At 36.3% G+C, this 13,027-nt stretch overlaps 1 protein-coding gene across 1 annotated transcript; it reads right to left on the reverse strand.

Moving 5' to 3' along the window:
• Positions 1-230: 230 nt before the first annotated feature.
• Positions 231-2,897, reverse strand: rpl37 (ribosomal protein L37). The gene is made up of 4 exons (XM_053477880.1): positions 2,807-2,897; positions 2,114-2,249; positions 900-984; positions 231-332 (listed from the first exon to the last, which is right to left on the reverse strand). The coding sequence occupies exons 1-4, from the start codon at positions 2,807-2,809 to the stop codon at positions 263-265; spliced, it is 294 nt and encodes a 97-aa protein (XP_053333855.1). The 5' UTR covers positions 2,810-2,897; the 3' UTR covers positions 231-262.
• Positions 2,898-13,027: the final 10,130 nt, after the last annotated feature.

A 13,027-nucleotide genomic window follows, 5' to 3' on the forward strand; every position in this document is an offset into this window, starting at 1 on the left:
AGGACTACCACTATCACACTTACTTCCATTAAGAAATGAATGTTAATTATTAAATTACTGGTTAAATGAGAAGTGCTGGAAGCTGAGCAAGGACTTAAATGTGTAGGGCAGTAATCCTCCAGCTTTATACCAAAAGATTTAACTTCCAAAAAGTATGAATGTCAAAAAAAAAAAAAAAAAAAAAAAAAAAAAAGCGAGAGAGGAAAAAAAACAAAACACAAAGCTTCATGTCTGTTGTTGACAAATTTATTGGGAGCACGCTTTATGAGGAGCTGGATGCAGCCACTGCTGCCCGCCTGGGTTTGGGGACGGTTCCTTCACGGAATCCATTCCTGGGTAGAAAAAAATATTTTAGACACCGCACCACACAGGTTAACACATTCCTGAAAATGTATTACATTCACTTTACGACAGCATTAAATGCAGTTTATCTGACCGTTAAAGTGAGTAATTATGAAAGACTCGCTAATAAACACTTTCAGGCAACCAGTGAGATTTCTTCAGTGAGCCCACCAACAAATCAAGTACAAGCCCACCAACAAATCAAGTACAAGCCCACCAACAAATCAAGTACAAGCCCACCAACAAATCAAGTACAAGCCCACCAACAAATCAAGTACAAGCCCACCAACAAATCAAGTACAAGCCCTTCTAGCTTTGGAGTGAATTATTTACATATATTACACTTTGTTCTAATTTTTCAAACATTTCACAGATTTAATCTTTTTATGACCCGAATATCAACCTGATGTTCAATCACAAAGAATAATTCTTGACCAGTTAAGGTGTAACAAAGCACGAAAAGTTGGGGAAACCAGATAATCCAGAGCTAAAATTTATTAGTAGGGCTTTCCAAAATTGACACTTCCGAATTATACAGCTGTGTGCAAGTGACTCACCTGAATCTACGGAACACAACCTTCATGTGTCTCATACGGCCGGTTCCGGTGGTGCTGCGCCTCTTGGCCTTGGCACTCCAGTTATCTAAGGACACAAGCAACCACACATTTAAAATACAACTTATGGACAGACCAATGATGAAAATAAATTTTACAGTCTGCACACCTTAAGTTAAGAGATAGACAAATGTACACAACTGAATGTCCTGCATAGAAAACAAGTGAACAACCTGCATGTTTGTGTGGGTTATCCACTGATTTTGCATGCTGGACACTCCAAGATACCCATGCTAAAATGACAACCTACAGTCATGCAGCGCTAGACATTCACAAGTTCTGTGAAATTAATGTTGCGCATTTTGGGTAACATCATTTTACTGGAAACTTTTGCTTATTGCAAACAAGAGATAATCCATATAGATGATGTTCGACAAAGTATGGTACTTTGTACTGTACATACTGTATGGTACAGGATGTTTATGACTGAAGACGTGTACAAAGGATTTTAAAATCAAAACCATAACACTTGATTGTGCAAAATAAACACTAAAGTTATGAGAATAAAACTCCCTTTATTCCCACCAACACATTTATTCCAGCATTTCACTTGTGCATCAAGATAGAAAGTTTTCAGTACACCCAGACTAGGCTTCTGTGCCAAAACTTCCTTTAAAAAAAAAAAAAAATTACAAATTTCCCATTACAGATTTAAAACCATCTGTGCCAATGGAAGGTCAAGTTCCCAAGAGAAATGACTTTCTTCCTCAAACTGACGACAAGTTATCTGTCTATTCTAGGATCAGACATTTTACTCTCTGAATGCTCACAGGTATGACTTGCATGCCCCTTACATCATATTATATAAAACGTGTTTCCAGGAAGCTTTTCCATCTTGATCACATTCAATGATCAATGGACCACGGATCTATAAGCAGTCAGTCATTATGTGGCACATTCAGGTCCTTATTCAATACCACCAAACATGCATCATCAGTACTTAACAGTGTTAGCTTCCAGACTGAACAATTAAGGAATAAGCAAGACATGCTGCTGGTTTTTGTGCAAGTAAAGCTAAAGTTTACAAATATGGTGAGAACTTTATGATCAGGAAATCAAACTGTCCAGCAGATAAAGGTGAGGTGGTCTGTTGCCCCAAACACAGAAAAAAAAGTAGACCATGCTTAAGTGGTGTGTATAAAAAGTACAGTACTTACACTTTCTTTTGCGCTTGGCAGGGTACCCGCACTTGCCGCATGTAGACTTCTGCAAGTGATAGGCTTTGGAGCCGCAGCGGCGGCACAGAGTGTGCGTCTTATTGCGCCGCTTTCCAAAAGACGACGTACCCTTCGTCTGGAAAGGCGAACAGAATTAATAGGTCAGGGTCATAGATTTGTGTTAGACACAGCACAATAACACAGGGAGTCAGGCTCAATTGGATGCCTTCTTAAAAACCCACTAACATCAGTCACTTAATAACAGCATTCTTTACGGAAAGACTGTCAAACATTTCTCAACAGACCAGCGAAACGCTTTAAAGAAACTTTCTTTGATGGCAAATCCACAAAAAAAAATAACCAAGCGCGCTGTACACGCACGGACAACTAAATTTTTAATAACGTTGCAAGATTTACTTTAATACTTTGAAGCCTCAAAATAGTAAACTCAAATTAAACCGTTTGACCATGTCGTTAGCCTAACCGCTAGCACCCTTAGGGAAAGCTAACGCGAGCTAGCTAGTCTTACAACAAATATCTTATTTTAAATATTTACACTCAATCCTCCACAAATATCGATGTCAGCTATCTTTAAATATCATTACATTAAAAAAGTCACAACAAGACAATGATATTAAAGTGAACAAAGGCAGATGTTAAAAGATTTCGGAGACGAGGCAAGCAAAAACTCACCATCTTTTCTCAGATGAGAGTCGAAAGAGGAAGGAAAAGGAATTGGTGCAGCACTAAAAGACATCCGGGTTTGTTTTAGGTGTTACACTAAAACGGGTCCTGAATTTATGCTTGCATTTCATAGGCTTTTTAATAATAAAGACATATTAACTTGTTTATATTAGTTTCATGAAGGGTTTAAAATGTTTAATTACAAGACTTTAGGATATATAGCATGTAAAATGTTTAAATATAATATGTGAAAGGTTTAAGTATAAGGCTATGGCATATATACTATGTAAAATGTTTAAGTATAAGGCTTTAGGATATATACTATGTAAAATGTTTAAATATAAATATATTTGATATACTATATGTACAATGTTTAATAATAAGGCTTTAGGATATACAATATGTTTCACATAGTTACTGTTACTTAGAATTCGGGGTTTAGCACTCAGCTTACGTTCAGAAAAAAAAAAAATTATCTCCCCTTAATAATCCTTATTTTTCTTGTACTCAAAGATTACCGAGGACGGAGGAAAACGGTTTGAGTGAATGCGGTCTATGTGTGACTATTAAATATAGTGTCGCAATAATATTAACCACCAGGTGGCGATAACAGCTAATACTCACTCACACACCTTCTCTCACTCATTTATCATCTATGCTGCTTTATCCTGTATTCAGGGTCACTTGGACCTGAGGCCTATACCATGAGACTTAGGGCATTAGCCAGGGTACACCCTGGACAGGGTGCCAATCCATCGCAGGGCACACACATACACTGCGAGCAATTTGGGAACACCAATAAAAAAAAATCTGGAGGAAACAAAGCACGGGGAGAACATGCAAAGTCCGTACACACAGATGGGAATCGAGCCTGGCCAGAAGTCGAGCCCGGATCCTGAAGGTGCAAGGCGACAGTGCTAACCACTACACCACCATGCCGCCAAGAGTGCCAAACTTCACAGGGTGTTCAGCCATGTTATTCAGCCAGTTTGATTCCAAACCGCAGGGAGCGAAAATGTTCAGTTCAAAGAGAAATGTGAACGGTGTAGGGAACAACTGAACAACAGGCCATCACTTCACTGTAAAAGGAAATTAAGTCACTTGCATCTCGCTGGAACTCGAAAAAGGATATATATAAAATCATTATTATCGAGGATGACATCATATATTCTTTGCCTCATATTTTATCAAAAATTCTGTAGTATTATATAGGCTAGTAATCTGTAAAAACATTTAATCTATGATTATTTAATTATTATTATAATATTAATCAAGTAATAATTTATTTACAATTTTACAAATTTACAATATATATAAATTGTAATATACTGTAAATACTGTGTAATAAGTGTACTTAATATTAATTAATAAAAAAATAAATTTAAAAAATAATATTTAATGTCCGTAGTTGCAAATGGTGGAGTTTAGTCGAGGAAAGTTCCCTTCACCGACATGCCCTGCAAACGGAGCAATGGAACGCAGCTTAAAGCGTTTGTGCCCAAAATTAGATTATTAATTTCAAATCTGAAAAGCTTTCCACGCCCACCTAAAGCTTAAATGATAACTCTGGTTAACACACAAGATGCCTATGAAGTATTTCCCTATATACTGTATATATTTTTTTTATTATTAAGACACAATTAAAATCCTATGGCTTTGTTTTATTGGTTTTGATGATATTAAACTTACTAAAAACCTAAAAACCTTAAATATATTTATTTATTGTAAAAGCTGTGTCGAGGCCCACATGCAGGACCTTCACGGACCACCAGGGGCCACTGTCCACACTTTTCTTAGCCCTGGACTCGAATCAAAGGAAAGACGAATCAGCTTCCGGGAAACGTGGTTTCACAGGTCGCGGGAATTTCAGTATGAAATACGCAAATGTTTAACGATGGCTATTTTTAGACCTGGAAACTCCTGCAGAGTGTATATGCATATATGTAAATCGTTTGTTTTTCTTTATTGTTAAGCTGATGTTGGATTAGCTGATTAGTCTCCTCTGGACTAATGCACTGGTCCTAAAATGGGGAGACATCTCAGGGAAAATGAATTACTAAACTGTGCTGAACCTATTACAAAGCTGTTAAATTTTCTATTCTGGTTGGTTGGAAAGGATTGGTTAATTTTCTATGACTCTTAGTTCATTCGTTTATTCATTTTAAGGAACTAGTGGGTCTGTAGCTTATCCTGGGAACACTGCTGGCAAGGTAGCAATACCCCTTGAGGCACAGTGCACGCAAACACCCACATCATACACTCATTCCCAGCAAATCCACATACAGTACTGGCAAGTTTCCCGGAAGCCAGAAGGGCACCAAGGACTCCACAGAGGCAAGAGGGGAAAACATGCAATACCCAACACAGACAGTGAAACTGAAATTAGGATCAAATCAGGGATACTGGAACTATTACGCTACCAGCTGTCCCACCCTAAAAAAAAGTGTATAATTAAAATAAATATTAGAAGAAGACTGAACAAATACAGTTTGTTTGGATGGGTTGCCAGGAGAAAGTCTCTTCTGTTTATAAAGAACATGGAAGCATGACTGAGTTTCACAAAACTGTATCTAAACAAAGCACAACATGTCTGGGACAATGTCCTATAGACAGATGAGACCAAAGTGGAGTTATTGGGCCTTAATCCTCAACGCCATGTTTGGTGAAAACCAAACAGCATTTCCGCAGTAAAACACCTCATATCCACTGTCAAACCCTGCAGTTAAGGGGTGATGATTTGGGCTTGTTTGCAGTCAAGTTAACCATGAACTCCTCTGTATACCAGAGTATTCTAGAGACAAATTTGAGGCCATCTGTCTAACAGGTAAAGCTTGGTCAAAATTTGGTTGTGCAACAGGACAATAAGCCAAAGCACACCAGGAAGTATTTGTAACAGCCTAGTCAAAGTCTAGACCTCAACCCAATTGAAATGCTTTGGCAGGACCTATACAGAACTGTACATAAGCAAGTGCCCCCAAACCTCAATGAACTAAAACAATCTGGGAAAAAAAGAATAGATAATAAAATACAAGGCAATAAAATACTTTGAGACATGCAGTTATAGAAAAATAATATGCACTTTTATTGCCTCATGGTGGCTTCATTTTGGGCCAAATCATTCGATTTATTTCATATAAGTTACACAGTGCTGTTGTATTCTTTATTTATATCTTTTTTGACATTAGCAGTGAGCTAGCTTTATTGTCATTACATCTCTGTGTTTAGTTTTTTTTAAAGGTTTTAGTTTTCTTTAGTAAGTTGTTCGCCTCCTTTTAGTGTCTTGACAGCCCTGTCTTGTTATTTTCTTAATAAGATGTCAGTAATTATATGTGGAAGGAAGTCTTTAAACATTATGTTGCTGCCTCAGTGTCCAGGTGTCTACCCCATCTAAATGTCAAATAACCTCCTAGTCCACATATGGTAGACTAATTATGGTGTAAGCACTACTAACTTGTGTAGTTTTTATGGGGATGGAGTGTTATTTCAGATTAAGCCACAGACTCAATCCATTTCCCAGAAAACACAGTGACACCTAGATTCACAAAGGTTCTTTTAATTCATTTTTTTTAATTTGACAAAAATGCACAAATAATTGTGTATAACTTTGTGGGTCTGTGGCCTTATTGGTTTGGTCCATAAATAAGTCTAGTTCAAGTTCAAGACTTGAGTACTGAATGTTCTGTGCGTCTGTGTGTTGAGAATAATTTAAACAAAATGACTTTGTCATGACACATGGTTTCGATTGGCAGACCACTTGCTCAGAATGCAAATGTTAACCTCATGAAGAAAGTTGAGAAGGCTAAGTAAACACACATTCAAATACTGGCTGTTTTTCATATGTACTGTAAATTAGGCTGTACATAATGAAAGCTGCACTATATGTCCAAAAGTTTGTGGACACCTGACCATCATACCCAAATTTGGGTTTTCCCTAAACTGTTTCCACAGAGTTAGAAGCACAAAATTGTATAAGATGGTTTGTACGCTGTAACATAAAGATTTATCTTCATTGGAACAGGTTTCAGCATGACGATGCCCCTGTGCACACAGTGAGATTAAAACACATATAGATGTGATGGTCGGGTGTCCACAAACTTTTAACTTTTTAAAGTTATTTAGTGTATGATATACTATAGACACATACTGTAGCATAGTCCTGGACCATTGGAAACCAAAATAATAATGATAATAATAATAATAATAATCATAATAAATTGTATACAATCCTTGAGGAAGTGCCACATGGATTGGCGTTTATGTCCCTTTTTGCACAAAGAAATTGAAGGGAGCTTGTTGAACTTTAATAATTATTAGTAAACATCTCTAAGACAATGCATTTTCCACAAAGACTAATATTTCTTTCACCAAGTGAATTATATGAAACATTTGAAGTGGTTAAATTTCTCTTTAACAAAACAGTCAGTTGTGTTATTGCATAAACACATGGTGAGTGTATTTTTTATTAAGCCCCAAGGGGAATATATGATTTGATACACACATGCAAACACATTAGCCTTACAATGTGAGAATGTGTGCCTCTGATATGCTCTGAGTATTTAGATGGTTTATGTTTAAAATGGCACTTTTACTCCTCTTTAAGGGGTTGGAAAAATAATCAAAACAGAATTTATTTCAGTAATAATGTACAATAAGCAATTTATGCCTTACCATCTGGCTTTTATACACAATTAACTAATTTAAAAGTCCCATATTTACCATTTCTCCCCCATCCCCCACCCAAAGTCTGTCTACTATTGCTCGCGCTGGAATATCCCTTAGGTAAGGCATGGAATTTTTTATACCTCAAGCTTCCTCTGTTTCACCTCTCTTCCGAACATGCCATTTTAGTTATTAAATAAATGAGCTACTGTTGAGCCACACCATTCAGAAAGCATCAGAGCTGAACAACAAGCCTGGGGAAGTGCTCTTCTTTTCTGAGATCACATTAAAAGGCAAGTTGAAGTATAAAGATATTTCAGTGAAAATGACGAGGGCCTAAACAAAGTTTACACACTGTGTGCTAAAGCTGGTTTTATATTCATTGCACATTTGAGATTCTCTCTTCTTTTTCTTGCAAAATTTACAAAAAGAATACAATATTGTCTTATTCTGGGGTAGACACAGAACCAAGGGGATTTTATTTACACACACACACACACACACACACACTGGCAGCCCATCTGATTATCGAAAAAATTAACAATTGGTCTCCTTTAACATTCTTCATTTTTACATTTTACATTTGCAATGATGGGTATACAATATAATGTAAATATTATAAGTCTAGTAACACTTTATAAAAACAGTGAACACATTTCTGCTATTACTGGATCAGATTTCAATGGTGTAGCAATTTTGTGGCATGGCTCATTATTTCCACATGGCCAGTGTTATTTCTTGAGTTATCAAAAACAATCTGGTTCAAGTGGTTTTTTACACTTATATATTTGTATGATTTATATGTTTATTAAGATATTCACAGGCAACATATTGTTAAATCTGTATGACACAATGTTTTCTAACTGTTGAATAGTTTTACAACTCAATGCCAGCTAGGCAGGCTGCTTTTGTGCTCCTTTAAATTCTAGTTTTACTATTCCAGATGTCAAAGGTAGAAAAAAAACTGATAAAAAATGATTAATCTCCCTGAACATCTGATATGTGACCCATTCCTGTTTGTAAAATGTTTTCATGATGTTCTGATGTCTGAAGAGGAAAAGAACTAAAATAAAAGAAAACTAAATAAAATAAAACAAAACAAAAAACTGGAGATTCTGTGCAGTTTCTAAGGTTTTACCTTCAGGCTCTGTAAAAGACATTTGCAAAGAAAAATGTGCGCGCGCACACACATTTCAATACACCACACCATTAATCCACATATTCCACTGCCTTAGAGTTAATCTATATACAGACAATCTACCATGTATAGACTTACAGTAAGCACACTGCAGCATGAATGATTCTTCATTTTGTCCTTACCTGCCTCTGGCTGAACCCTTTCCAGTTTAAAAAAATGCTACAATTAGACTCCACCCCCTAAAGCTAGCATCATTAACTATCCACAAAACCCTTTAGGGATCCTTTTTTTTCTGTAAGAGTGTATTATGTATATGATCCAGTGACGTCAAAGATTTAATAAAGAGACCTGTCATAGCATACAGCATTTTTCAGGAAAAAAGAATCATCTGGTATTATAGGATTCAATGAGGCATTTATTGAGTACATCCACCATATAAAGTGGTGACAAATGAATGGATAAAAAAGGAACAGGTGATTTGGGAGCATTTTGCTGACATGGTTTGAATCCACTTGTCTCCTTAAAGAACAGAGTCACTGCAACTCAGCACAGAAAGATTTTTCTAATTGATTCCCTTTATTCCAGGATGACGCATCCCATCCAGAGCAAAACGCCACACTGAATGGGGAGATGAGTATGAAAGTGATGTTGTGTAGTAGTTTCCAGATTCAACTTAAATGAAAAACCATTGGAGATTTAGATAGCACCTTAAAAATCAACATCAAAAATGCCAACAGAGGTAACATCTTTTAAAAGAATGGTGCTCAATACAAAAAAAAAAAAAGATTTGCTCTTTGCCTTTAACAGTTTATCACTGTGGAAATGTACTTCTCCCTCAGGACTGTTTTTACTGGCTGTTTTCATGCTGTTTTCACAGTACAATTCAGGAGATGATGCTTTCAGCTTCCTGGAATTTCATTCCACTTGTCCAATCGAGTTTTTTCCTCTGGAAACTGTGATTTAACCTTCCAGAAAATGTGTGTTAGAAGTTAAGGTCAAATGTGCTCCCTTGACAGTTTTAAATCCATTAAGCACAAGCTGTCACCAGGTTAAAAATGAGATTTGTTGCTAAGTCTGTCTTCAAGTTAAATTTGCAGGCAAGCCAGAACAGGTATATATGGGCTTTTCTATGCAGACTTCTATAGGCACTAAACACACTCATAAATGCTAAACTACTGAACTATCTTAAACATAATAATGTAGTTCTTCTTATTATTATTGTTATTACATTTCTTTTCGATTTTTTTTTCTTTTATCATTTCCAATTTCTATTCAATCATAACCATTATTTGTTGCATAACCAAGCCAAATACAAAGTTACACACTCATCACAGTGTTAAAAACTACATGATAAATTTCCTTAATCTAGTCAGATAATGTTTGTATGAGCACTGCAAAACCATGTATTTGTTCATGATTTTAAACTATTGCATTATATATATATATATATATATATATATATATATATATATATATAGTTTTATGTACACTTAAACAATAGTATACACACATTTCCCATAGAAAATATTTAAAGTAAAAATCCAGTATCTCAAAATATTTGAGAATATTCTCTTATAAAATATTGATACACATATTTCTTCACAGTCTAGCTAAGTACACACATGGGGAAGTTTTCTGACAGAAGACAATTATCAATAGCCTCCATGTGGAGGGGTAAGGCACAGAAGATGCTGTACAGAAGGAAATTCATGGACGGTGGACTGAAAGTGCAGAAGTAACAGTGATGACTACAGGCTTAAGGCTTAACTGTCAAGCAAAGCCGATTCAAGAACTTGGGGGGACTTACAAGGACTGGATTGAGGAAGGAGACAGTGAGATCAGGAGCCACTTAGCCTACAACTGCTGCATTCCTAGTATCATGCCATTTCTAAAATAGAGAAAACATTAGAAGCATCTTTCCTGGACTAAGTAGAAAAGGACCTCTTCCAATGCTCAGTGGACCACAGTCCTCTTTTCAAATGAAAGTACATTTTGCACTTAATTTGGAAATCAAGGGCCCAGATTCTGGAGGAAGAGTGGAGAAACACATATTCAGTCCAGTGTGAAGTTTCCACAGTCTGTGATGATTTGGGGTGCCATGTCATCTGCTGGTATTGGTCCACTGTGTTTTATCAAATCCAAAGTCAAAGCAGTTATCTACCGGGGTATTTTAGAGCAAGTCTTGCTTCTGACTGCTAACAAGCTTTATAAAGATGCGTATTTTCTATTCCAACAAGGATTTACCACCTTTCCACAGTGCCAAAGCCACCACTAATTGGTCTGCTGACCATGATGTTACTGGGCTTGATTGGCCAGCCACCTCACCTGACCTGAATCCCTTAAAGAATCTATGGGCTATTATCAAGAGGAAAAACACCTGACCCAACAACACAGATGAGCTGAAGGCTGCTATCAAAGCAACCTAGTCTTTAATAATGCCTCAACATTGCCACAGGCTGATCACCTGCATGCAAAGCCACTAAGCCACACTAATTCATGCTAAAGGAGCTGCAACCAAGTATTTAGTGCATAAGTTAACAGAATTTTTCAGAATTTCTGTATTGTAAATCCTTTTTTGACTGATCTTAGCAAATATTCTACTGTTCTGAGATACTGCATGTAAACAATAATGGCTTTACATTTTTACATGTATTGAAAATAGAATATATTAAAGTTTCATGTTTTGAATTCAATTACAAAAGAAACTTTACTTCTTTTTTTTACAATATTCTAATTTTTCAAGATGCACTGTATGACTGTAATATAATATGTTTGAGCTACTGAATGGAAAAAGTGTGTTTGAACATGATGGCTGACTTTAATGGTACAAAGAACAGAAATACCAACAGAAATGCCACATCATTTCCTAGTCTAGGCACAGGAGATCCACCACAATTCCAACTAGGATAAAGTGGCTAAAAAAGAGAAAAACAAATGTACAAAACCTTGTGAATGCTTTGGTTGAAAAGGAGGGAATTATATTCTAACAATCTCTGTTTCATGGAGTCAGCACTAACTGATAGATTCACATTTGTACACCAATGTTTCACTACAGGCTAATTTTTCTGTACTACAGGCTAATTTTTAAGTAAACATTTATGCCACCTGAAAAAGCAGTAGCATCAATCAGGGCGGATACTGAAGACGCACTGTAAGTTTCATCAGGAAAGAATTTCAATACCCACAGCTAAGCGACTATGATTCTACTGTCATTAGAAAAAAGGTCAGGGCTGGGAAATAAAGTCCTGTAACAGACTCATAACAAGCCAGGACCAGATCTAGGCTACTGTAGTTTACTTTCTGCATAGTGTCTTCATTTATTGACCTCTTATTAACCTCTTATTAAGCCATGGTTGATACTAAAAAACTGAGTGAAGAATATACAGAAATTGCATAATTAAAGGCACAATAAATTTCAGATTTTGCATTGTGTTGGTTGCTTCTTTTACGCAACTGTTCCAAACATCTTCAACATGACTTCAGCATGTCTTACTGGACAATTGTTAAACACTGTATACTAAAAAAAAACTAAGTTGTGATCTCAAACATAACATGATGGTGTACACACAGGCGATTTATGAGAGTGAGAACTTTATTTACTTTAAGAGGCTGAGACTGACTCAGTAGGTTCAATCACATGGACCATGATATTCCAGGAATAATGGACCAAACTGCATTGTGTAAACACCTTAGTCAGAACCAATCTGGACCGATTAGAATGATTTTTTAGCTGGACCGAGGGGGTATAAACCCTTTGTAGTCTGTTTGATAAGCAAATAAAGCTTGTAAACTCTTTCTCTCTTGTTGGAATAAATCTAATATTTCTGCACGTTTGCCTATGTGAGGAAAACATTAGGTGACGTAACAAGCTTCTGGGATGGAAATTTTGCTTTATTTCCTGATCGCTAAACTCAGTGGGAACTACTCTTTCCCAGTTGTCTTTACTTTTATTCACTGGTACTCTGGCTGAAAAAAAAGGAAATCTATTGGTTTTCTACTGTAACCAATCACAGATGAGACAGAATTCTTGTAAACAATCATAATTCAGAAGACTGGATATATCAGAAAGCCAAACCTAACCCCAAATTTGAACACCAGATCAACAGATCAAGCAGTTAAACACAGCAGCCAGTACCACTTTATGTACATTGAAGAAAGATTGTCCATGCAGACATACCTAGCATTAGGATGTATCACAAAGGGCAATTCTGGAAAAAGAAACTGATGTAGGCATTGGGTAAGGAGAACTAAAGGACAAATCATCAACTACCAGGTAAGAAAAAGCAATAATATTGTTTCCTAGAAAGCGAACTTGTTTTGGTTTCTTAGAAAGCTAACTTGACTAGACCGGGGGTTGCCAAATTAGGGGTCCCAACTATGTGGGGTTCCTTGATTAAGGTCAGATTTTGTGAGATAATATTTTAAAATGTTAG

Source organism: Clarias gariepinus, chromosome 19 (assembly GCF_024256425.1).
Source record: "Clarias gariepinus isolate MV-2021 ecotype Netherlands chromosome 19, CGAR_prim_01v2, whole genome shotgun sequence".
Lineage (NCBI taxonomy): Eukaryota > Metazoa > Chordata > Actinopteri > Siluriformes > Clariidae > Clarias > Clarias gariepinus.

Coding starts and splice junctions, on each gene's coding strand:
- rpl37 (XM_053477880.1), bottom strand. Junction 985..2,113: donor TGCCAAGCGCAAAAGAAAGT/GTAAGTACTGTA, acceptor TTGTGTCCTTAG/ATAACTGGAGTGCCAAGGCC. Junction 333..899: donor GTTGTGTTCCGTAGATTCAG/GTGAGTCACTTG, acceptor TTTTCTACCCAG/GAATGGATTCCGTGAAGGAA.